At 42.8% G+C, this 27,835-nt stretch overlaps 1 protein-coding gene across 4 annotated transcripts in view; it reads right to left on the reverse strand.

The window, feature by feature from the left end:
• Positions 1-27,835, reverse strand: part of TENM2 (teneurin transmembrane protein 2) — a 1,365,678-nt gene that overhangs the window by 169,245 nt on the left and 1,168,598 nt on the right. For all 4 annotated transcript variants that reach the window (XM_033927365.1, XM_033927364.1, XM_033927366.1 and 1 more), the window contains one exon: positions 22,745-22,891. In XM_033927365.1, coding sequence (XP_033783256.1) covers positions 22,745-22,891 — 147 coding nt within the window. The remainder of the gene's footprint in view (positions 1-22,744; positions 22,892-27,835) is intronic.

The raw sequence follows: 27,835 nt of genomic DNA on the forward strand, positions 1-27,835 counted from the left end.
GATGAACACAGAGGATCTCTAATCAGAAAATAATGGGTATACATTGAAGAAACTAAGACTAATACTGGGCAGGCTTGCCAGTTGAGGATGGGCTGGGGAGGGCTTTGACGGTTGGGATGGTTAAGATGGGCTGGAGTGAGCTTTGACGGAGACTCCAGTAGATGGAACCTAAGCAGGGCAGGGCAGGGCTCTGGGTTTCTGGCCAAGAAATATCTAAAGAAAAAGGACCATTTAAACGAAATTAATTTATGGAACATGTATGGTTGGGCAGACTGGATGGACCACTCGGGTCTTTATCTGCCGTCATTTACTTTGTTTTTAATTTGATGCTTGCTTTGAATTTTCATTTTTTTATACCATCTTGCCAGAGGTCTTCATACAATATTTTCTTCTTTCATTTTGCTTTTGACTTTGTGTTGTTTTGTTGCTGGAGGACATGTATCGTTATCTTTATATATTAAAAGAATAAAAAACAAGAGAAGAAATGTTGTTCCCAGGCCCTGCACCTACCCCAAAGTTTAAAAAAAAAATGTCTTGGACCCTCCCACCATCTTTTCCATTGCCGGAAATGTCCATCCTTGCACTGCCAGCATCTTGCCCAGTTACTCCCTGTTTGCCACTCAGTGAGACGTAATGATGCTGACCAGTTTGAATGATGTCATACACTGAACTGGTGGGGCAGGATTCACCAGGGATTGCCCTACGTTTGATGAATTGCAGATGGGGTAAAAGGGGGAGTAACTAGGGGTTGGTCCGTTCTGAGCTCCCCTGGGAGAATGGTATAGAAAATTGAATAAATAAATAGTAGTTAGAGCTACAGCCTCAGCACCCTGAGGTTGTGGGTTGAAATCCTGCGCTACTTCCTGTGACCCTGGACAAGTCACTTTAGATAGATTGTGAGTCCACTGGGACAGATAGGGAAATGCCTGAAGTACCTGTATGTAAACTTCTTTGAATGTGGTTGTAAAAACTATCCAGGACCCTAACTCCACCGTGTGCTCTGACCCGTGGTAGCAAGTTTTTTTAAACTTTTGAAAACTACAAGAACGAGAGGGCATTCGGAAAAATTAAAAGGGGACAGATTCAGAAGCAATGCTAGGAAGTTCTTCTTCACCCAAAGGGTGGTGGACACCTTATTTAGACTAAGAAAACCCTGGGGTGCACCTAAGGTTTCAACCACTACTAGTGCCTAAGACTGATTATGAGCCTAGAGGTTAGGCACTGTTTATAGAATCAGTTAGTGAGGATCATCCTTGCATCCAACTTTGGTCAACCTTCAGTATACAGAGTTCACCCCGTAGAAGGCAAGAACCAAAGCATTTTCCATGGGTAAAATTGTATTTTACCAACAGGAACTGAGGCTTTTGTTATTGCTAGGGTTATCAGATGTCTGTGAAAACCCGGACATGTCCTCTTTTTGTCTGGTTTTTGGAGGTCCCCGATGTGATGACATCATACACATGTGCACAGGCACGTGATGTCATGATGTTGATATTCACAGGGAGGTTTGTGTGGGGGCAGGGCAGGGTATATGGTAGGGTAGGTTTTTGAGACAGGTCCTGGCTCCAAGTTGCAAATATGAAGACTGAGACAGAGGAATGGAGCAGGAAAGCCTAGTGGTAAGAGCTACAGCCTCAGCCCGCTGAGGTTGTGGGTTCAAACCCATGCTGCTCCTTGAGACCATAGGTAAGTTACTCAATCCTCCATTGCCCCAGGTACCAGGACAGAGAGGGAAAATGCTTGAGTACCTGATTGCTTAGATAACCTTGATAGGCGGTATATCAATACCTAATAAAATATACTGTAATGTATGATGTTTTTCTTATTGTTTTTTGGTTGTTTATAATGTTTTAAATTTCAATACAAACACTGTACTTAAAAAACAAAGCACCATCTTTATTAGGCTGCAAGGGGAACACTGTGGGAAGACAGGGGGGGAGGGGGAGAAGGGGAGGGGAACACGGACGACAAGCAGCAGCATGCAATGCTACAAGCTCTCTAGACCTGCATCAATAGTATGAGTGAGGATGGGAAGGGACCACATCGCCTATCCATACCATCTACTCTTCCCTTCTCCACTTACACATCCCATGTCCCAAGCTTTCTTGAATTCATCTCCACCATCTTCACTGGGAGGCCATTCCATGAAGTCACCATTCTTTCCATGAAGAAGTATTTCCTTGGGATACTCCTGAGTCTGTTCCCTTCAGAGGAATGCAGCATTGCTAGACTCACCGGCACAATAAGAAAATACTAGTAATCGTAAATATGTGAAGAGAGCTGGTGGGCTTCAGCGGTAGAGGCCTAGATATGGCCATGGGCAGTAGGTATCTCCAAGTAGAGGACATCTGGGGCTACTTTGGAACCCAAAATCCCTACATGCGATCCTGGTGGGTCTTCAGACAAGTTACAACAATCTGGTTTCTTACATTTTTGCATGTTTGCACGTATGGGTACAGCAGCTTGCTAAAAGTTTACATAATACTTAAAGGGAGGCTTTCTATCACTGCCAGCAGGAATTAATGTGATTAAGGAATTTAAAGTACCAATTACTGGAGATATTGCAAAGATCACTATGGGTAACTTGTCCACTGAGCTCTCTTAGCAGTGTGGCTCTCCCAGCGGAACGCAGGCTTTGTGTTGAGAGAGCCTCATAAAATCTTCCCTCTGTTTTGAATTAAAGAACCCTGCTGAGTGAGAGCTTAGTCAGGCAAGCCAAATGACATCATTTGCTTTGTACTGTGTGAAATATGTTTATTATCTTAAATGTCATGAGCCTAATGCAGTATCTTCCGTAGACGAGAAGCAAACTTCGTCCAAATGCATGCTGCACAAACTTCTATTTCTTAGACTTTGAAAAAGCTAAAATGCTGGTTGACCCAAGTGATTTTATCCTTTGGAACGCTCGGTGTTGTCTAATGTATTATTTTGCGGGGTGAAAAGTATTCTTTTGTTTAAAACTGCAATCCAGTCAGTAGGAGGCGCTGTCTCTCTCTTGTGGAAATGTGATATTTACTGAAGAAATTATTCAATTTTCAAGTTACAAATTTATTTAAAATTTCTTATACCGCCTAATCAGACTTCTAGGCAAACATACATTGGCTAAAATACAAATTTAAAATGACAAGGCATCTCTAAGGATGACGATAACATTTGGAGACATTTAAACCATGACAAACGGGAACAGAAGGTAAGAAGGCAAGAACTACATTGTTCAAGGTAAAAGATAACATTTAGGGGAAAAACAATAGGGGGGATAATGAAGGTAAAATCATTCTAGGTCACCCTTAGGTCTCAAAAGCGTCAAGAAATAGAAATATCTTAAGCTTTGTCTGAATGTAGCTAATTTTCCCGGAAGGACAAAATAAATGTCCCATAGACAGCACTGATTCTTCATTCTATTGGTATTTACAGTAAACAGAAATTACAGGTTTGAATCAAGTTTTATTAAAATTTTGATGTATCGCAATAGCATGAATTCAAAGCGATTTACAAATAAAAACAGGGACTTAAGTTATTAATTACAATAAACACACGAACATTACGGACAGATACGCAAGTAGTAAAAAAAACATGAAATAAGCATGTTTATTTTTTTAAAAAATTTCTCGGAACCTAGGACAGAGGAAGCGCGAGTTTCTGCAGTGAACGGGTTCAAAAGAAAATCCGAAGTTTAGGTCTCAAAGGCATCCTTGTACAACCAGCATGTTAACAGTCCTTTAAATTTACTTAGGGCCTGTTTTACAAAGCCGCGTAGCAATAGCTCCGAAGCCCTTTAAATCTCCATGGGCTTTGGGGCTGTTACCGCGGCTTTGTAAAACAGGCCCTTAATGATTTTCCTTCTTTGATAAGGAGTTCCATATTCTGGGCACTGTAACCGCAAAGATCGTATCTTGTCTTGTATTTCTTATACTAAGCGATGGAATTACTAGAAGGTTTTAGTTCTTGGTGTTGATTTCAATGAAAGTATATAGGGTTGGGTAGGATATCTATAGGGCTTGTTGGAAATACAAATAACCACCCCCCCTTTTTTTTTTAACATGTTGAAATGGAGTGATCCCTGCTGCTGTGATTTCTGCTTCCGTGCTGCATTCCATTTGTGGCAGCTTGTGGCGCGTGCGACGGCTTGCGGCTTGTGCGGCGGTGAGAGCAACGGCAGGAGGGTGTCCTTCGAGGTGCTGAGAGGTATCCGGCTGCTACTGTTGCACAGGGAAGTGGAGGGGTAGAGGGAAAAGGGGCTGCTTTGGGGGGAGGGGTGTGCTGGGGGCCAGGTGTGTTGGTTTGCTCGGGGGGCCAGAGAGAGATAGGCAGGGGGACAGGGAGAGAGATAGACAGAAAGACAGACAGACCAGGGGCTAGGGAGAGACACAGACAGAAAGAATAACAAACAGACAGGGGGCCAGAGAGACAGCCAGACAGCCAGACAGCCAGTGGCCAAGGAGCGAGAAAGAAAGACAGACAGGGGGCCAGAGAGACAAACAGGCATTCAGACAGCGACCAAGGAGAGAGAGACACTAAGAAAGACAGACAGACACATCTATTCTAGCACCTGTTAATGTAACGGGTTTAAAGACTAGTGGTAAAATAAAGCAGAGGGGTTTTTTTAGTGTGTGTTACGGGGCAAAAATCATGTACTGATAACAACTAACCCCTCAGACTTAGACATAACACGTCTCCAGTCATGAACCTTCACTCATACAACGTGGCAATTTGTTTCCCTTCTTTTGTATTCCTCCTTCTCAACATACTGAGGCTGGGGTCTCCTTGCAGTAGTAGGGAATTTTTTTTTTTTTTTTCATGGGCAGCACTCTTTCTGTTTCCGCAGCCACTTGTGTTAACATCAACAGTGGTGATGGGGAGAGAAGCTGTCAGCAGGTTGTCGAGGCTGCGTCCTGGCTCCAAGTTGCAAATATGAAGAGGCAGAGGAACGGAGTGCCTTCTTGGTACACCTCTAGTAGTAGGGCAAAATCAGACGAACTGCCAACAAACCAGGGCATGGATTCTCCATAGGTAATAGGGATTTTCCTCTTTAGTGCCCAAAGGCATGGGACTAAACAATTCAAGGAGACACTTGGTGTTCCAAGATGTGTCTGAAATAGTTCTCCAAAGCAAAACAGTGCAAATATTGACACTTTGGTATCAGTATTTGCAGAACTTTACAGAAAGCAGAATGGGTTTTTGATCTGTGCTTGCAACCTATTACATTTCATTACTGATTTCTATTCCGCCTCAACCTTGCAGCTCTGGGCGGATTACAAAAGAGACAACTGGACATTTCCAGGATAATTATAGAGAGAATTCTGGTTATTTCCAGGAGAAGTTACAAGAATAATGGAGCTGTATATTTCAAGAGCTATGAGATGCTGTACAAATAGGAAATAGTGCAGATACAGTATATATACCGTTAGGGAAGCAGTTGACATGCTTGAGGCTAAAGAGAAGGGAACTGGTGAAGGGGGGAGGAGGGGGGAGTTGCGTTGCGGGGGGTCCGGTTGAGGTTAAGCCATCCTTCCCTTTCTACGGGGTTCAAGATTTCCTTGAACTTGTCAGGGAACTTTGAACTCTCAGGGACTCGTATGGTGTCTGCTTGTCCGCTGCTTCAGTATTTCTCCTGCTCTGCATTCTTGGATTGAGAACTGGTTAAGCAACCCTCTCCTTTTCTCCTTCCACCTTTCCCATGGCTTGGAACCTTTGGATAGGCTCTGGACACACTACCAAATCCCTTCTCATAGAAACATTGAAACATGATGGCAGATAAAGGCCAAATGGCTCATCTAGTCTGCCCATCTGCAATAGCCATTATCCATGCTCTTATTTATTTATTTTATTTATTTCTTCAATTTGTGCATCACACACACCTATACAAGCTCTTGGTGACATTACAGAGGAAAGAGTTAGAAGAGGGTAGGGAGGACAATGGAGGGCAGGAAGATGCAGGAGGCGACGAGGATACAAGCGATTAGGTGTCAAATAGATGAGTTTTCAGTTTCTTCCGGAATCTGGTGTGCTTAGGTTCCGTCATGGTCATTTCATTCCAAGTAGAGAATGACACGGTGACAAAATTCATCATCGTTGAAATAATCCCATGTCATTTTCTAGTGTCTATTTCAACCTCGGTCCTTCTACACCAGCATTCTTCAAAGCAAAGCTTGCGGGTCAGTGGTTGTGCCCAATTATACTCTGATTCTTCCCTCTCTCCTTAAAGAATGACATGAAGATGGTTTCTTGAGGTTATTCGCAGGGACGGGAACGGTGATGAATTTTGTCACCATGTCATTCTCTAATTCCAAGTTTTTACGCCTAGAAAGGGGAACATGGAGTGGAAAACACATTTGTATTGCAGATTTTTCCCTCACGCTAAGATTACTTCTTACTATTTCTGTATACTGTAGATCAGTGTCTCTGAAACTGTGTGCCACGGCACAATGGTGTGTCCTGAAGAGATTCCAGGTGTGCCACGAGAGATTCCAGAATTTTACTGTATTTAAAAAAAATTCCCTTCATAAGTATACACTAGAATAGATGACATGTATTGTATGTCGCATATGCAAGTCTGTCAATGTTATGAGTGATTGCATGTCCAGACAAGCATCATTCTTTGACGTGATTGGTCCTTGAAAACTAACGGCAAATAATTTTATTTTTTTCGCAATAGTTATCCTAATGAGCAGCAAAGCAATCAAGGCATTATTAGCGTTTGGATCGTCTTATCGTTGCAAACATGGATTTTCAGCTCTAACGGAAATTCAATTGAAAATAAGAGATTGACTGCAGATGGTGGAGGATGATGTGCGTGTCTGCTTGTCGACTATTGAACCATGTTTTGAGATAATTTGCACTCAAAAACAAGCATTTCACCGCTAGGGCACGCACGGAATAGCGCACGCTAAAATGCCGCATGCGCTAACTGCTACCACCTCCTCTTGAGCAGGCGGTAGTTTTTCGGCTAGCGCGCGCTATAGTGTGCGCTAATCCGGTGCGTGCCCTAAAAACGCTAGCGCACCTTCGTAAAAGGAGCCCTAATAAATAACTCTCAAACTTACCCCCTCTTTTACTAATGCGGCAGTAACTGCTCTGACGCTCACAGGAATTCCTTGAGCCCAGACCTGAGCTATGCGTTAGTGAAGAAAGGGGGTTAATTTTTTCTTGGTTTTGCAATTTTATAATTTCAATTATAATGTGTTGAAAACCATTTGCTCCGTTTAGTGTGCCAGAGCCAAAATATTGAACTAGGCCAGTTACTGGGCAGACTTGCACGGTCTGTGTCTGTGTATGGCCGTTTGGTGGAGGATGGGCAGGGGAGGGCTTCAATGGCTGGGAGGATGTAGATGGGCTGGAGTAAGTCTTAACAGAGATTTCGGCAGTTGGAACCCAAGCACAATACAGGGTAAAGCTTTGGATTCTTGCCCAGAAATAGCTAAGAAGAAAAAATTAAAAAATTTAAATTGAATCAGGTTGGGCAGACTGGATGGACCATTCGGGTCTTTATCTGCCGTCATCTACTATGTTACTATATGTTAGAGCTAAAAAAGGTTTGAGACACACTGATGTAGATTATTGTTCATGCCTCTTTCATATCAAGGTCCTCGTCCTCACAGTAAGCCAGTTACTCCCTCACCCTGGGGAAGTTCAGCTGCTGGGCTGTATATCAGTCCTGGTTGGCACTGACCCTCCGCAGGGGCAGCACACACAACTTCGGTTACACAGGTATCAATCACCCTTTGTCAGCAGGAAATAATTACTTCTCGGGGTGAGCAAACGACCTTCAGGCATTACAGTTGCCATAATCAATGTCACCTCTTGCACAATCATTTGTCTAGAAGAGCTCTTCAATTCAGTTCTGTCAACATGTGAAATATTATCCAAACCACCTAACAGCAAGAGAGCCATACGGTATTATAGTGATGTGATTAACTTCGTACATTATGGCTCACTTTAGTATAAGCAGAGTGAAATTGTGCTATTTGCGAGAAAATGTCTCAGCGTGGATTAGAATTTGCAACTTTCCAGCACAGAAGCAGCTGTTCTGAAAGAGCCATAAGGAAGTCGTCTCTTGCCTAGGAGAAGCCATGAAAACAATTTATGAAGCAGTTTCGCTGACTGAAAATGCTGTCTGAAGACTGCCCTTCAATCTGGATAAAAGTAAACACAGTCTTCCACTGAACACATAGGCCCTGATTCTCTAAAGTGCATCCCGATTTTAGGCGTCCTACAGCTGTCTAATCAGCCAATCGGGATGCACGTTTTAAAAAAAAAAAATGCTCCCCAGGCAAGCCTGAAGGCACCTCCGGGAGCCTAGGGAGACCCGCAAGATGCCTAAGCTCGTCTAAGGGCCTTAGGCGGCCTTAGGCTGAACCTAGGCGTCCCTAAGCGTCTCCCTAGTAGAGGAGAAGCTTAAAATGTAGGCCAGCAAAATGCTGGCCTACATTGTAAGTAGACGCGGCCGCTATACTTATCGCGGCAAGGGATCTCTCTGCCGCTATAAGTATAGCGGGCCGCGGCCCCCTGACCAGGAGGGTGCCCAAACCCTCTGCCCGAAGACGCCCCCCCCCGACACTACCGACCGCCCCCCCCCCCGACACTACCGACTGTCCCCCCCGACATTACCGATCTCCCCCCCGACAATATCGATAGCTGGCAGGAGGGTGCCCAATCCCTCCTGCCCGAAGACACCCCCCCCCGGCGCTAACCCCCCCCCAAACTTCCACTCCACCAAACCTGTTCTTAGAAGGGTCTTGCATGTCTTGAGCCGGCAGGCATGCCTCGTCGAAATGAAGAGGGCCTGCCCCGCCCCTTCCCGGCCCATCCCGCCGAAGCCTAAGGCCTGATTGGCCCAGGCTCTAGAAGCCTGGACCAATCAGACCTTAGGCATAGCGGGTCCGCCCAACCCCACTAATTCTAAGGTCTGATTGGCCAATCAGGCCTTAGATTAAGTGGGGATGGGCGGACCCGCTATGCCTAAGGTCTGATTGGTCCAGGCTTCTAGAGCCTGGGCCAATCAGGCCTTAGGCTTCGGCGGGATGGGCCGGGAAGGGGTGGGCCCACTTCATTTCGACGAGGCGTGCCTGCCGGCTCAAGACGTGCAAGACCCTTCTAAGAACAGGTTTGGTGGAGTGGAGGTTTGGGGGGGGGTTAGCGCCGGGGGGGTGCGTCTTCGGGCAGGAGGGATTGGGCACCCTCCTGCCAGCTATCGATATTGTCGGGGGGGGGAGGGGGGATTGGTAATGTCGGAGGGGGGGCGGTCGGTAGTGTCGGGGGGGGGGGTGCGTCTTCAGGCAGAGGGTTTGGGCACCCTCCTGGTCAGGGGGCCGCGGCCCGCTATACTTATAGCGGCAGAGAGATCCCTTGCCGCGATAAGTGTAGCGGGCTGTTTCTAATCTAACCCGTTTCTCTAACCCGCGTCTGTAACATGGACGCCGGTTACAGAATCGGGGTTTAGTTTAGGCCGATTCTGAATAGGACGCCTCTCCCGGGCGTCCTATTCAGAATCAGGGCCTAGGTGTCTTGCGGGCCTCGCCTTCAATATAGGCGGCCTGCCTGGGGAGCATTTAAAAAAAAAAAAAACGTGCATCCCGATTGGCTGATTAGACAGCTGTAGGACGCCTACAGCTGCCTAAAATCGGGACGCAATTTTAGAGAATCAGGCCCCTATTGCATTACATTACATCAGAGCCATCCAACGTCGGTCCTTGAGGGCCGCAATCCAACCAGGTTTTCAAGATTTCCCCAATGAATTTGCATGAGGTCTATTTGAATGCACTGCTTCCATTGTATGCAAATAGATTTTATGCATATTCATTTGGGAAGTCCTATACACCTGACCTGACGAGGGCCGAGGTTAGAGGGACCTGCATTATACCATTTCCTACATCCTGTAAATTTTCCCAATTAGAGTTTCGATGCAAGTCATAAAGTTAAGCGGCTAGGCATACCCAGGAAAATAAGACTGATTCTAGACAGACAGAATCTAAGGCTTAGTTAATACAAATTTACACTGGCTTTTACAAAGTCCCCTCTTATATAATTGATTCATTCTGGGTGTTTTCGAACATAAGAAGCGCCAACTCCGGATCAGACCTTCGGTCCATCTAGTCCGGCGATCCGCACACGCGGAGGCCCTGCCAAGTATACACCTGGCATAATTTTTAGTCACCCATATCCTTCTATGCCTCATAAGAACATAAAGAACAAAAATAGAACCCAAAAGATAGGGAGGTAAGAATCACAAAACAAGAAAAAACCTCCCGAACCCCAAGAACGGATAAAGGAAAAGGGGGAGAGACAAAGGTAACCAGAACAACATCAAAGATAGACCAATTATAGCAACAAATTTTGAAAGAACAGAAAGCCAGTGACAGCCTTTCCTCTGGGAATTCCCAATAGGTGGCTGTGTGACTGAGGGTTCTTCTGTTCTTTCAAAATTTGTTGCTATAATTGGTCTATCTTTGATGTTGTTCTGGTTACCTTTGTCTCTCCCCCTTTTCCTTTTTCCGTTCTTGGGGTTCGGGAGGTTTTTTCTTGTTTCATAAGAACATAAGACATAAAAAGTTGCCTCCGCTGGGTCAGACCAGAGGTCCATCGCACCCAGCAGCCCGCGGTGGCCCAGTAGGTCTATGACCTTTCAGGTGTTCCTTGACTTACCCTATGAGCCCCCTTTTTCTTCTATCTATACTCTTCCTAACCTATCTCTACTTTTATCTGTACCCCTCAATCCCCCTATCGTTCAAGAATTTATCCAATCTTTCTTTGAATCCCTGTAGCATGTTCTAAAGCTCTTCTAGTTTCTTCATCTTGAGGGGTTGTAAATTCAAAAGGTATCACGATTATACACTTTCTTATCAGGCAGCACTTTGGATCAAAGATTTCAAATTGTTATTATCTATATCCACCTCATATTTACAGTTCTTGGGCCCTTAACTTCCTTTTCTATTCCTTGATATAATTGTCATTAAACTTTTGTAAACCGCATAGAACTCATTGGTTAATGCGGTCTAGAAATGGCTTTTTATGTTATGCTACTGCTGGCCTGCGAGGTAAATGCTCCAATACTCATAGAATTCCTATCAGCATCGGAGCATTTACCTCGCAGGCCCACGGCAGAATCCTCGACTGCTGCTTGGTAAATGGAGTCCTTAGTAAATAAAAAGGATTTAAGTGATTTCTGAAATAACTCTCAACACGTCAGTTTCTGAATATTTAAAAGCAATCGATTCCACCATTTGGCTGCCGTACATAGAAATGTTTTTTCAAGAATGCTTTTCGCTGAACTGCGAGGAGGTTTTCACAGATGTGTGTTTAGGTTGCAGAAGGGAAATAACCGCATAGATTAGACTTAGAAATCTATAAACCTGATATTTAGCCAGTGTTGGGGCATGTCTGGGCACCAGCATTGAACTTCCAGATTTTTGGAGTCACCTAAAGCATAGCTGCTTAAGTGCAAATTCAGTGCTTATCTGACTATGGGTGACCACATAAAGGTAGGACTGACTTTTGTGCAGTTCTATTTAAATGCTTACTCTGCCTCCAGAATAACCCCATGTGAGGGAGTCTATAGGATGCTACCAATTAGCCTGTTGGATACTCCCTCAGAATGTCAGAGCCACCTTAGGGCGAAGTGACAGAGTACATGGCAGTCACAAGCTATAAGCTCATCTCAGGACTCTAGCTTTTTGAACAAGTGGTATGTCCCTTCCATGAAATTGTAGAAGTACATTTGGTGCCAGCAGATGCCCAGTTAACCAACAACTGAAGCTCTTCTCAAAGTTCACCTTTAGTTTATTCTTTGTCAGCCATCTTTGAATATTCTCAAGACAGCTGATGACTTTTTTGAATGATAAAGAGATTGGGACTATTTTTGCTAAAAGCAGAATGTCATCTGAATAGCAATAGACCCTGATTCCACATTCTTCTATTAGTAGTAATAATGGTGCTAGGAAGATATTGAATAGCACTGGTGACAGTGCAGAACCCTGTGGAACACTACATCATAGATCTAGACCAGGGGTAGGGAACTCTGGTCCTCGAGAGCCATATTCCAGTCGGGTTTTCAGGATTTCCCCAATGAATATGCATGAGATCTATTTGCATGCACTGCTTTCAATGCATATTCATTGGGGAAATCCTGAAAACCCGACTGAAATATGGCTCTCGAGGACCGGAGTTTCCTACCCCTGATCTAGACTATCTGAAGATCCTTTATAGTTTACTACAGAATATGATCTTTCCTTCAAAAATGATTCAGTTTGTGGCGCGGTGGTTGAAGCTACAGCTTCAGCACCCTGGGGTTGTGGGTTCAAACCCCGCGCTGCTCCTTGGGACCCTGGGCAAGTTACTTAATCCTCCATAGCCCCAGGTACGTTAGATAGATTGTAAGCCTGCCAGGACAGAGAGGGAAAATGCTTGAGTACCTGATTGTAAAACCGCTTAGATAACCTTGATAGGCGGTATATAAAATTCTAATAAACTTGAAACTTGATTCAAACCATTTAAGCACCACATCACCTAGTCCTACTGCATTTAGTCTATCAAGTAGCAGTTGGTTCCACTAGATATGGCAAATACAAGGGAATCACTTTTCTAACACTTCATAGACATCGCTCAAGAACCTACACACAATGGTTTTTGTGTACGTCCAGTTCTAAAACCTGCTTGTTTAGGATGTAGAATGTTTGATATCTCTATGAAATTCATAAGTTGTCCTAGTACAATCTGTTCAGCTATTTTAATCATAAGACAAAGATTAGAGATAGGTTGATAGCTCTCTACTGCAGAGGAATCTAGTTAGTTGATTTTAGAACTGGTGTAATAAATGCATGTTTCCAAGTAGTGGGTAACGATCCTTGGTTCATGCAAGTGGCAGATGTGTTTCATCAAGCCCAACTAGTTCCTGAATCAGGGAGAGAAAAGAGGCCAGGGGGAGTCCCTGGAAGCAGGAAGAAGCAACAAAGGTCAAGCAACTCAGGGGAAGAAGACGGGCAGGCCCAAGAGGCCAGAAGGGAATGCCAGAGCAATGGAGGCTTGCTTAACCCAGATACCCTGGCCCCTGTGGAACCAGATACATGATCCAAACTCTCTCATCTGCTTTAAGTGTGGAACCAAGGGACATCTAACAAGAGACCACCTGGGAATAAGCAAGAACACTATGGATGTGAGTGTGGTACAACTGCAATATTGTAATTTCATGGAAGCCTCTTAACCCGGAGGCAGGAACTGTCTGATGAAAGAGGAACTAAATGGGAACCCTTACCAGCAGTATCAAAACTCTTGCATGAAGAGAAAGTGTTACCCAACTGCAAGTAAATTATGAGCAGACTGTGATGCTATCATGTGTGCATGGAGATCAGACAGTATTCTAGAGTCCAGGTGACCCTCAAAACTCCAATTGGGCAAGCCCAACTGGTAGCAGCACTTCCCTACCAAGTTGTTTTGGACTGGGACTTTCTGAAGTTTTGAACTGTCATAGAAACATAGAAACATAGAAAGATGACGGCAGATAAGGGCTACAGCCCATCAAGTCTGCCCACACTATTGACCCACCCTTTTAAGTCTACTGACCCTCTTAAGTATAATTGTAATTATACTGCCACTCTACTGACCCTCTCTTTCAAGACTATACCCTAGTGACCGTATCCCTTGGCATGACCCTCGTAGGGATCCCACATAGGTATCCCATTTGTTCTTGAAGTCTGGGATGCTGCGTGACTCGATCACCTACACTGGAAGCTTGTATCACTCTCTCCGTGAAGAAGTCAGGGCCCAGCTAACTGCTGGCCTCCAAAGAAAGGAGAAGAGTCTCTTCCTGTGATCTTTCCTTTGGAGGACCCTGACCATAATTTTTCTTACTAACCTTTAATATGAAACAGAAATTATTGTAAGGCCAGAAGAAGAGAGCTGTTCAATGTAATTTTAATTGTTTATAAGAAAAGAGAAGACAACTTGGCTAATCAAAATACATATACTAACACACTTCCTTGAGTTTTTTCTCAAGTTTCTTGGAAAGTTAATTGATTTAAGGCCAACAATAGTTTCTTATATTTAGAGATTATATGTTTTTGAACAATTTTACATCAGTAGAATGGAGCCAACATTTCAGAATCATTGGGGGTGTCAAACACAAAGCACATCATCTCTTACTGGATGTAATTTGCTCAATATAAGGGCTACTCAGCACCCACTGGGACCTACTGAGTTGATTAGAAGTGAAACAATTTGCTTCTTATAGCCTAGCCACTTTAAATATAGAACATTCAGACTGGAGATATTACTGCCAGTAGAAAAAAAATTGTCCAGTTTTCGTAAAAACTACAAATGTCCTTCCTCTAGACCACAGGTGTCAAAGTCGGTCCTCGAGGGCCAGAATCCAGTCGGGTTTTCAGGATTTCCCCAATGAATCTGCATGAGATCTATTTGCATGCACTGCTTTCAATGCATATTCATTGGGGAAATCCAGAAAACCCGACTGGATTCCGGCCCTCGAGGAGGGACTTTGACACCCCTACTCTAGACAGAGATCTGAGAGATTACTCTAAAATCAACCAATCACAGAAACACAGGATTTTATGGTAAATAAGAATCTTAAGGCCGATCTAGTCTGCCCAGTTCAATTCTTTATTATTTTGCAGTCTGACTGTGTTTGCACCATACCATTTTCATCTCAATCTTCTTCACTGGGAGGTTAGTCCATCCATCCATCATTCTTCTGGTTATTTTGATATTGTTAGAACATAAGAACAGGGTCATACCAATGGTCCATCTAGCCCAGTATCCCGTTTCCAACAGTGGTCAATCCAGGTCACAAGTACCTGGCAGAAACATTCCATGCTATCAGTTCCAGGGCAAGCAGTGACTTCCCCCATGTCTGCCTCAATAGGAGACTATAGACCAGGGGTGCCCACACTTTTTTGACTCGTGAGCTACTTTTAAAATGACCAAGTCAAAATGATCTACCAACAATAAAATTTTAAAAAAACACAACGCACACTGTATGCATAGAATTGTTAATTATCATTCCTATTCCGGGGTTTTTTCAAAGAGGTCAAAGCAGATGACTCTATGCACTGTCACCTCAGTAACAACCATACAAAAATAGACAAATACCCACCCCCTCCCTTTTTACTAAACCACAATAGCATTTTTTAGCGCAGGGAGCTGCGCTGAATGCCCAGCGCTGCTCTCGACGCTCATAGGCTCCCTGCGCTATAAACCACTATTGCAGTTTAGTAAAATATAGACAGCAGATATAAATTCAGACACATTTTGATCACTAAATTTAAAATAAAATCATTTTTCCTACCTTGTCTGGTGATTTCATGAGTCTCTGGTTGCACTTTCTTCTTCTGATTGTGCATCCAATCTTTCTTTCAGCCTGTATGCTTCCTCTCCTCCAAACCTCATTCCCTCCCCCAACTTTTTCTTCCTCTCTCCCTGCCCTTTCTTTCTTTCTCTCTTCATGCCTCCTTTCTTTTTTTCCTGTTTCTCTTCTTTCCTTCTGTCTCCCTGCCTGCGCCCCTTTCTTTCTTTCTCCCTGCCCTTCCCCAAGCCACTGCCACTGCCGCTGCCATCGGGGAACAGGACCCAAACGCCACCAATGGATAACAGGCCCCAAAGCCGACGCCGACGCCACCCCATGCTCTCTCTGCTTCGGGCCGATCAATCTTCCTCTCCCCGACGTCAATTCTGCCGTTGGAGAGGAAGTTCCGCCCAGCCAGAATATAAAAATATATATATATATATATATATTTTAAAGGCTTTCTACATATATATATATATATATATATATATGTATGTAGAAAGCCTTTAAAACAGTGTGTCTCAAACTTTTTTAGCTCTGGCACACTAAATGGAGCAAATATTTTCCATGGCACATTGTAATTGAAATTATAACAGCTGGCTTGGGACTGAGGCATATCTGACAACAGCGGATAGGCACTTTTGCGGCCAGCTCCTGACTTCAGCTGCTGAGAAAAGGGGTCTTGAGATAAATTTGCATAAAATGGAGGAAGTCCATAGAAATCTCTCTCATGCATGGTCAGTGTAGCGATTCTGGAAACCAGATTGGCTGATGCATCTCAAGGACTGGTTAAGAAACCCTGTCATAGGCAGATTTCCTTCAGATTGTATGAAAGGAAATTTTCAAAGCAATTTCCATGGGTATAACAGCACTATCCCCATAAAATTGAAAATGCCCATCCTCCCTGAGGATAAAAGTACTTGGGCCTTCCTACAATACAGGCAGTTTTAGCTGCATCTAGCAGTGGGTAGGCTGGGCACTATATCAATGCATCTACTTTTATATTTTCAAAAGTATGTGCATTGTGTTGCAATTTTGAAAGTGGAAAGTGCACATTATTTAACTTGGAAAACTGATGCAAAATCTGAGAGTAAATGCTCCTGTGGACTTGGCAGCTATACAGGAAATGTAAAAAATAGCCTTCTAAGTGCAAGGGACTTTATTAGCATTGGGAGCATGGATCAAAATGTCAGAAGACAGCCTCAGGACTCATTTCATGACGAGAGACCGACTCTCCTCACTACATGATAGCAGAAAGTTGGTAGGGAGTTTTGTTTATATTTCTTTCTGTAGACACACAGTTTTATCTTAAAATTACAAAGCAAAATCATTGGTTTTAAGAAATGTTTGATTACTAGATCCAATGCTAGGAGGTCTAAAACAAATAGCTATTCACTCTGCCAAATAATATCTTAGCAGAGTTTTGAGCACCTCAAATACAGCAAGAGGAGCAGTCTTTTTTTTTGTGTATGTGTATTTTGGAGAAATGACAGCCAGATTATAGGTTATGAGTTGTGAGTTTCAGAGTGCATTGCTGGTATTAGAGTGAGATCTCCTCCATTTCCTTTCTAAGCTCCATCCTGCAAATTTCAACCCAAAGACATCCAAAATGTGGCTAAAAGGTAGTGTTCTAAACCAAATGGTCTCCAATTAAATATCCATTAACCTAAAAGTTAAGTTTAACCTTAGATTCTCATACACTCAGAATTGTGTAATTCAGCCTTGGACCGGTCCCGACAGCCGGATCTACCACCCAGTCACTGTGTATGGAATATTTTATAAATAATTTATGTCGTTTAAAAATATTTCAATTTATAAATAAACATTTGCAAAAAAATCGGAAAAGTGCTTGTGACTTAACTGGTAAATTCTTCCCTACTTTTTTCAAAAAGGTAGGGTTGCCAGATTTTCCCTAGCCCCGCCTCTAGGCTGGCCTAGTTCTGCCCATCCCTGCCCTAATCCCACCCAAGCCCCGCCCCCGCTGCCTGCATGCGCGTGATGTCATTGTGTAGGGGGTGAAGAGGAGGAGAGGTACCGGCCCCCCTCACCACAATGGCACCTGGGGCGGTCTGCCTCCACAGCCCCCCCTCCTTACTATGGCACTGGGGCAGATGGATGTTTATCTCGTCAAACCCTATGGTGGTTTTCTGCAGTGCATATAAATATCAAGGGTGTGGTTTGGGCAGAACTAGAATGGGCTTATGATTTGGACATTTTTCTGCAAAAAACAAACATTTTAGAAAATGTCCAGGGCATAATTTGGACATTTGGGGATAGACCTGTTTTAACAATGAATATCTGCCAAAAAGGTGCCTAAACTGACCAGATAACCACTCTCTGTGATCACTGAGCCACCCCCCCAAAAAAAAAAAATAAATAAAAAGAATGAAACAGTACATACCAGCCTGTATGACACCTACAGATGTCCTGGAGTAGCCAACAGGACAGTGTCGAGATGGGGACTCAGGCCCATCCCCACTCTAATTACAATGGAATAGGTGAGCCTTCCAAAATCCACCCAAATCCCACTGTACCTACATATAGATGACATCTCTAGGCATAAAGGCTGGGCCCAGTAGGCTTTGGGTGGGTTTTAGAGGACTCACCATACAATATAAAGGAGTTACGGTGAGATATGTACATGGACCTTTTTATAAGAAGTTCACTCAGACACCCTGCTGAACTGCTGGGACATCTATGTGGCAAATCTATTTATTCAAAATTCTTTATAACCCGCTTATCCACATATCTAAGCGGGGAACAATGATCACATACAAAATCCCATTAAATGATACAGACAAATACACATGAGCAAAGGAGAACTGCCCTAACTCAAACTGTCACATGGCTCACAGCAAGAAAACCCGCTCAAACAATACAGTTTTCACCCCCTTTCTAAAATGCAAAAACATGTCAGGTTGTTGCTAAAACAAAGGTAAAGCATTCCACAGCGCCAGGCCCCGCACAGAGAAAGAACATAGACTTACCACCGCTAATGACGGATCTTCTAAACTCGAACTATCTCACGCGGAGGACACTTGACGGACAATTATGCTGAAGCGCCTTAAATATCACACAAAGAACCTTGAACTTGACCCGCATGCCAATTGGCAGCCAATCTATTACAAACGCAGGCTCCTTTTAATCCCTTCGGCTTGTTTTGTGTGTTTTTCTTTTGGATATGGTTTTATAAAAAATGGTTCAAAAACAGAGGACATCTGAGAAATGAGCATTTTCAAGATGGCCGTTTTCAAAACAAATGGTGATGTTCGCCACTGCATTTTTGTGTATGTTCCACAAAATGTCCAAACTCGAATTTGGATGACAAATTGAAAATGCTCTTCATCTGTTCAATGTTTGTGCAGGTATTTTTCTTAGGCAAACCTGGAGTTGCACAAGCAAAACTTGAAAGAATATTCTGAGAAGCACAGGATGGATAGAATTGTATGAAAACCCTCACAGAGAGTGGTAATGGGACTTGAGTCTTGTTGACCTGGCCTGCTGAGATGGGAATAGAAGGTCAGTCTTGTTTGGTTTGGAACATGTTGAAACTAAGAAAATAGATTCTGACTGGAAGAGATTGTTTGGCTGTAATCCAACTTCTCAGTAATTCCTACTCCATATTACAGTATTTACAATGATGTATAGGAAGACTTGAAAAGTACATTTAAGTTAATACCTACATGACTAAGCACAGTACAGAGGTACCGTGGCAGAATCGCTACGCGCATGCGCACTTAAGGTTTTGTGATCCCTGCCACCGTGCTGTGTCCGTCCGTGCTGAATTCGATTTCCGGCACGTGGGGTGGCTTGCGACAGCGATTTGAGCAGCGGTTTGACTCCTGCACTGCCGGGACACCTCTTCTCACCCCCCGACCAGCAAACGCAACAGCCCTGGGGCATTTGCTAGGCCGGCCCACTTCGATAATGCGAGGTGGGCCAGCCTAGCAAAAGCCCCGAGGCTGCCCGGGCTAGCGGATACTGGACAGGGAGAGCAAGGAAAGGAGAAGGCCTACTGCTGGACAGGGGGATCAGGTAAGAGGTGCTGCTGGACAGGAGGGGGGTTAAAAGGAAGAGAGAAGGCCTACTGCTGGATAGGGGGAGCAGGGAAGAGGTGCTGCTGGGCGGGGGTGGGGATAAAAAGAAGGGAGAAGGCCTACTGCTGGATAGGGGAGCAGGGAAGAGGTGCTGCTGGACAGGGGGGGAAAAGGAAGGGAGAAGGCCTACTGCTGGATAGGGGGAGCAGGGAAGAGGTGCTGAGGGACAGGGGGTGTAAAAGGAAGGGAGAAGGCCTACTGCTGGTTAGGGGGAGCAGGGAAGAGATGCTGCTGGACGGGGGGGGGGGGGGGCGAAGGAAGGAAGAAGGCACACTGCTGAACAGCGGGAGTAGGCAAAGGGTGGTGGTGGACAGCCGAAGAAAGAGAGGAAAAGAAAAAAAGAGACAGAAAGCAGCCAAGGAGAGAGAGAGAAAGAATGAAAGACAGACACATACATCTATTCTAGCACCCGTTAATGTAACGAGCTTATAGACTAGTAAGTAAATAAACCACCAATCCAAATTTGCAACTAGGCTTATTGGTCAATCATGGGTGGATGCCACATTTGGCTGGGGTGTGTAAAGTTATGTCATAGGTGCAGTAAAGTGTTTTTGGAAGACAGGTTGTAATGTATTTGGATAAAGTTGCAGTTTTAGGAAAATAATTTTTTTAATTGAGATTCAATAAACAAATATGAGAGTGGGAGTGGGAGAGTGTGCTGTAGTGGTTAAACCCTGAGGTTGCGGGTTGAAACCCACGCCACTCCTTGTGACCTTGGGCAAGTCTCCTAATCCCCCATTGCCCCGGGTATATTAGTTAGATTGTGAGCCCCCCCGGATAGACAGGGAAAATGCTTGAGTACCTGAATAACTTCATGTTAACCATTCGGAGCTCCCCTGGGAGAACAGTATAGAAAATTAAATAAATATGCGGAGCCATGAAACTTTTCATTTCAAGCATAGGGAAACCAAGCCATTGTGACATCACCGATGAGGTTGGCTCTTAGGCATTGGTGGAATGAGGCATTATGACATCACAGTACGAGGGGCTGCTGAAAAGTTCTCAGCCCAACCAAGAAGAGAAAGGGGAGAATGTGGCACAGTGGTTAAAGCTACAGCCTCAGCACCCTGGGATGGTGGGTTCAAACCCACGCTGCTCCTTGTGACCCTGGGCAAGTCACTTAATCCCCCCATTGCCCCAGGTACATTAGATAGATTGTTATCCCACCAAGACAGACAGGGAAAACTGCTTGAGTACCTGAATAAATTCATGTAAACCATTCTGAACTCGCCTGGGAGAACGGTATAGAAAATTGAACAAAGCCCCATTTTACTTAAAGGCAGAACAGGGGAAATGGTGAAACTGGACAGGAAATTCTCTGCGGAATATGGAATCTTCTTTACTATAAATACTATCGAATGCATGTCTGTTTGCTGGATGTTAGAGTGGGAGGATCAATTTTTCAAAGAAGATCAGCATCACTGGACAGATTGAACTTGTGCTGGTCCTACCATTTTCACATCCATATTCTAGAATAATTGCTCATCTTCCTGCCTACGCGTGGCCACTTAAAACACTCATGCCTAAAGGCCAGTTTTCTATAATGGCTGTTGCCCTTATAGAATTAGCACTTAGCACATATCATCCCAACCCCTAACTTTGGACGGTTTATTGACAATTACCCCATGAATACTTGATACTTGATTTCAATAAACCTATAAATGGCGCCAATATACTAACTTTTGAAGCAAAAAATAAGAAATGGAGAATTAAGAAAATAATTTATTTTAAGCATTTTTATAATATCTACAAGTATATATATATATATATATACTAGCTGATCACCCGGCGTTGCCCGGATATAAATTCCCTTCAGGAACATTCACTTGAGGATTAACATCACACAAATTTTCAGTTTCGGCTTAACCACACCACACCACAGCGGCACTTCCTTATATACTGTTGACTGTGACATCATTCTGACTGTGTGACATCATTCCCCAAGCTTCACACCATTGGTCAAAGCAATATCTGTCTTTTTCGATGAGTCTTTACATGTCATCCCCTTCCCACCCCCACAGTATTTTTTTCCCAGATAGCAATTGATATGTATACCAAGTTTGGTTGAAATCTGTCCATGCGCTTCGGAGTTATGCTGGAACATACATACATACATCCGATTTTATATATATATATATATAGCTGATGCTCCGGCATTGCACGGGTATTTAATTATAGCAATAAAACTGTAAATGGATTCAAATAAAGATACTTTATAGTGGTGAATGAAATTATTTTTTTACAGCTTAATAAAAAGTACAATATTCAAATTATAATGTGAAATATATGACAAAATGAATACAATACAACTAACGCAAAACGTGATTATAAACAACATTTTTAGTTTCACCTCCAGGAGCAAGAACATATAAATTGTTGGGTGAACCCACCCTTGAGCAAGCAACATAGAGCTGTGGGCCGAGAGACCCCCAGAACATATCACCCCAGGTAGTGAGGGATCTGCATACCAAGTTTTGTTCACATCGGTCAAGCCGTTTGTGAATTACTGTGAGAATGGCAGCTTTTTACATTTTTTCCATTGACATGAATGGGTGAAATCTGATTTTATGTTTGTAGCTCCGCCCACGTGTGCAGGTGGGCCGCGAGACCCCCAGAACATATCATCCCAGGTAGTGAGGGATCTGCATACCAAGTTTCGTTCAAATCGGTCAAGCCGTTTTTGCGTGATCGCGGCACATACACACATATACACATACATACCTCCGATTTTTTATATATATATATATATATATATATATATAAACACACACACAGGTAGTCCTCAACTTACGACCTATCCAAGTTATGACTGTTCGACCTTACGACGCGACTTCCGCTCTCTTTAAGATGATTAAAATGATTAAAATATCATTACCCAGTCTAATATTCTTGCCTTAATTTAACATAGGCCAACTTACAATCTAGCAGTGAGAACCAATTGTAGTCGTAAGTTGACGACTACCTGTGTATATATATTTATTTATTTATTTATTTATTTTTGTCTCAAACACAATCTCTTGAAATCTCTGTCCTGGTCATGTACACATGTAGGCAGCAGCTTTTTTAGACTTTCAACTGCATGTGTAGTCAATCTAATATATATGAGTGCTGCTATTTACACATGTGAATGCTTCTAAATTGACTTCCGTAATATTTTATGTAAGATGATGACCTTTTACATTTTCAAAGTGCATTTCTTGCTGAAGTTTTGCTTTGATATTTTGTCACGCTCAAACACATCAGTATTCGACAGTTCTCCTAAGCAGTCTATCTGTATTACAGTGACTTATAAGCAAAGTGTACACAGGTTATAACCCTTTGTTCTTTAGTAGTTGGGAACTGGAATTCTTTTGCTCACCTCCCTCATTATCCTTGTTATCAGCACAGGCGGTTTCCATGGCAACATTGCATCCAGGTCCTCTCCATCCGGTCTGGCAGATACACTGCCAGCTGTTCTGACCGAGTGAACATCTCCCATTACCATTGCACAAATCAGGACAGCCATCTGGTCGAAGAAAGGAAGAAGATAAGCGCAAGAAATAGTGATCCAGACTAATATGCTGAAGGCCACGCAGATGAAGAGAAATTCTACTGTGCACCTAGAATTGATATCTTTGGACAGGGTGGCAGTCTTCCACATCACAGCATGCATTAAAGTAGGATTAAAGAAAAGAAAGATGGATAATACACAGCAGCATTTATCTTATACCTTCATAAACAGGAGTCTGAGCTGTCTTTGGATGACCAGGAAAATATTTAGCCTGAGAATACAAGACTATCTAACACAGAGCTATCAAGTTTTCCCTTCATTTATTGTCCCCTCAAGGAATTTATGTCACTGCACAACTTCTGAACCTTTTTACTTCTCCCTTCGAAAAAAACAGGCCAGGTGCTTGGAAAGCCTACTCTCCAATTTAGAATCTATTCTCATTCAAAAGCATTTCCGAGGGTGAACTGGTAAGAAAAAAGAAAGGAGTCATAAGCTAATAATGAAATATTTACTGTTCCAACTTGATAGGCCACCCGTCTACTGAGTAATATACTAAGTGGGTTTATTGTTTATTCAAAAAAACTTTCTATACTGCCTTTACAGGGAACACCACAGCAGAAAAACAGGATAGAAAGGAATGCAGGTTTATATAGGAAAGAACCAGGCAAAACAAATAAATCATGCATCTCAAATTACGTAAAATACTAAAATATAAAATCAATTGTAAAAGTGAAGTAAAATAAAATAATAGGATAGACTAATAATATAATAAAATTAATAGAAGTGCATAAAATATGAATTGTTACAAATACTTGTGGAGGAGCATTTTCAAAAGGACGTCTAAGTCCGACTTTGGACATTTCCCGCAACACATCCAGAGTCGGAGGAGAAACAGCTATTTTTGAAACTGGCAACATCGCAAGATGCTCCGATTTTTAAAATTTTTTTTTTTAAATCGCCTACTTAGACATCTTGGCTGCCAGGCCCTTTAACCTTAGGATGTCCAACTTTGTTCGCCATTTTGACCACAAAACTGTCCAAGATCAAAACATCTAAATCCAGACCACTTGGACATGGGAGGGGCCAGCATTGTAATAGACTGGCTACATAGACATGTCAATATAGCAGTGGGCACCTTATAGGGCACTATTGTGAACTTCACATAAAGGGTGCCAAAAGTATATGTTATAACCTCTTTCTAATGTAAGGTGAGCCCTCCAAAACCTGTCTACCACCCCAACAGCCCTTATGGCTGTAGGTAGAACCTATACGGCAGCATAGTAGGATTTGGATGGGCCCACACTTTCCACCCTAAATGTAGTGGTTAAGAGATTACATTACATTGGTTCTTATATACCGCAGCGACCTCACGGTTCTGTGCGGTTTATAGGTCAAGAGTTACTAATAATGTAGCAAATCACAATCAGTCATAAGAATGTAATAAAGAATAAATTTCCAACAATTTCTAAAGCTAAGATTAATCATGATATTTGCTAAAAAGATACGTTTACAACATTTTTCTATATAAAATCATGAAAGGCATAGAGAGGGTGGAGAGGGACAGATTCTTCAGACTAGCGGGGACAACAAAAACAAGAGGTCACTCAGAAAAACTGAGAGGGGACAGATTCAAAATGAATGCAAGGAAGTTTTTCTTCACTCAGAGGGTGGTGGACACCTGGAACACGCTTCCAAAGGAGGTAATAGGACAGAGTACAATACTGGATTTCAAAAAGGGACTGGATGACTTCCTGGAAGCGAAGGGGATTGCAGAGTATAGATAGAAGGTTACTCTACAGGACAAAAGCGAAAAGCGTATGTGAGTTGTAGGGTAAGAGCACTATCAGGTCCTGGACCTGAGGGGCCGCCGCGTGAGCGGACTGCCGGGCACGATGGACCTCCGGTCTGACCCGACAGAGGCAAGTCTTATGTTCTTATGACTGATTATGATGCAGAAATTGATATATGAATACCAATTTCTTTCTCCCATAAAACTGCCTGGATCATAAGAACATAAGAAGTTGCCTCCGCTGAGTCAGACCAGAGGTCCATCGTGCCCAGCGGTCCGCTCCCGCGGCGGCCCATCAGGCCCATTGCCTGAGCAGTGGTCCTTGACTATTTCTATAACCTATCTCTACTCCTATCCCTATAACCAACATTTTACCAAGGAAACGTTTATAGACACATCCCTTTACTGATGGAAACGTAAATGTTTCCTATCAACAAATTTTAACGAATCAGAAAGATAACTAGGCAGGAATCCATTCAGAACTTTAAAGCATAAGCAGCCCAACTTAAAAATCACTCTGGCCTCAAATAGCAACCAATGCAAATTATAATACTGCGAGACGTGATCTGTTCGTTTCAATCCAAAAATCAACCGTATCGCAGTATTCTGAATGATCTGCATCCTTTTTATATTTTGCTTAGAGATTTAAAGAAAAAGAATATTACAAAAATCCAATGAACTCAAAATAAGAGTCTGCACCATCAGTCTAAACGCTTCAAAATCAAAATAGGACCATTCTTAATTTCCATAAAAGGAAATGAGATTTTTTTTTTATCAAAGTAGTGATATGAAAATCAAAAGATAGTTTGTGATCAAGATTGACTCCCCAAATTTTTAGTCAGTGAAATGGCATAAATGTTACTGTTCAAATCTAGAGTGTCCTCCTTGATCATATTAGAAGGAGATGCCAAGAAAAATCTTGTTTTATCAGGATTAAGTTTTAACCTGAAATCACTCATCCAAGATTCCACAGCTTCAAGTATTAGTTGAATAAAAGATGGAATTTCATTTGAGAAAACAGACAATGGAATAATTATTGTAATGTCATCTGCATAACTATACAGCTTGACACCCAGAGAGGAGATTCGTAAACTGAGCGGAACCTAGTATCAATTTAACAAGGTGGGAGACAAAGGTGAGCCCTGAGAGACCCCACATGCGTTCCTCCATTTGTGAGAAAAGGAATTATCTTGATAAGAACGATTTACAAGAAAGCCATTAAACCAGTTCAAGACATTACCTGACACTCCAATAGCTCCTAAACACTGTAACATAATTTGATGGTCCGCCAGATCAAAAGTTTATGGGCTTATGGGCTTGGATTCTCCTCTCTATGGCATATTAGGTCACTCACCAGGCTACTTAAGTCAATTGTGTGATGATCTACTAGGATTTCCCACACCAGATACAGTTGTTCTAGAGACATGTACGTACTGCTTCATTTAGATTTTGGGGGGGAGGGAAGGGGAGGGGGGTCAGTGGCCACTGGGAGAGTGTGGGGGTCACTTGGTCAATTTGGATACCTTTTTTGACACTTAGATACTTTTTAAACAGGTCTAGCTTATAACGTCTAAGTTCTGTCCCGGACGTCCTGGGAAAGGTTCGATTATTACTGTAAGTTATCCAAGTCTAAGCCCACATAAAGCCAGCCCAGAACATGCCACCAACACAGTGGCTAGGACGATGGTTTTGAAAATTGGCTCGTGGGATGTTTTGGCAAGGAAAACATTCAAGGGTTGATTTATACCTTTTTGGGACATCTTAGTGTTTTGAAAATGCCCCTAAATATTATAACTAATTGCTGCATTTAGGAGGAAGCTATAGCTGCTTCTTGCAATAGCAGTTTTGCCCAGGGTGATATAAACCTATGAAGCTCTGAATGGGGCAACTCAGAGCTTTCACTAGTAATAAGCAATTAGTCCAAGAGTAGAAAATGTAGGTTTTCAAGATCACAAAACAGTCTGTCAAGCAGAGACCATATCTCATATGGCTGTTTACATCTAGTAGTACTACCAAAGTGATAAGTAGTAGTATAAGTCAAATAACCAAGATATGAGGAAAGACTAAAAAGGTTGGGGCTCTTCAGTTTGGAAAAGAGACAAAATCCTGAGTGGAGTAGAATCGATTTTTCACTTCATCAAAAATTACAAAGACTAGGGGGACACTCAATGAAATTACAGGGAAATACTTTTAAAACCAATAGGAGGAAATTTTTTTTCACTCAGAGACTAGTTAAGCCCTGGAACGCGTTTGCCAGAGGATGTGGTAAGAGCGGATAGCGTAGCTGGTTTTAAGAAGGGTTTGGACAATTTCCTGAAAGACATGGGGCAAGTCATTGCTTGCCCTGGATCGGTAGCATGGAATGTTGCTAATATTTGGGATTCTAGAATCTTGTTACTCTCTGGGATTCTGGAATCTTGCTATTCTTTGAGATTCTGTATAGAATGTTGCTACTGTTTGGGTTTTGGCCAGGTACTAGGGACCTGGATTTGCCACCGTGAAAACGGGCTACTGGGCTTGATGGACCATTGGTCTGACCCAGTAAGGCTATTCTTATGTTCGTATATACAAATTAACTTGGCTCTTTGATCAAATTATGTGATGAATAATCAGCATGAGCATCCTGAAAATCAAAATTGCTCTCGACTCTTTGATCTTGAATTCAGATGCAATCACTAACCTTTAAGAAAATCTGAGCTCAAGGCGAATAGGATAACAGTTGCCCACCTATGCACTAATGTATCAATGTGCCCTTATTTAATGCTTACAGGTGAAAGAAAAGAATGCCCTAAAAATCAGAGCTTGCATATCACCTTCTGCCTTTGGATCCATTAGAATCACCATGGTTTATATCTTTGCTCATCAGCATGCACAAAGTGTGGAAAGTGTTTGGAGAAAAAGTAAATTTGTGCCAGTTGGACAGAGTCTACATTACTACCAATGAAGTCTGAGAGCCACCAAGAAAGCTTAATTTCCATCACTTATCCAGACTAGGAGCAATCAAGCAAAGCAACTTTGCCACATCATTTGACTCCTTAGATCCCACATTAAAAGGCTTGGTTTCTAATCAGATCTCAGAACTTTCTGCTGAAAACTTTGAAAAGATTCTTATTCAAGGGGGGATAAATGATACTCAAAATCGAGGAGCAAGATTTGATTTAAGTACGGTC

This window comes from Geotrypetes seraphini, chromosome 18 (assembly GCF_902459505.1).
Source record: "Geotrypetes seraphini chromosome 18, aGeoSer1.1, whole genome shotgun sequence".
Taxonomy (NCBI): Eukaryota; Metazoa; Chordata; class Amphibia; order Gymnophiona; family Dermophiidae; genus Geotrypetes; species Geotrypetes seraphini.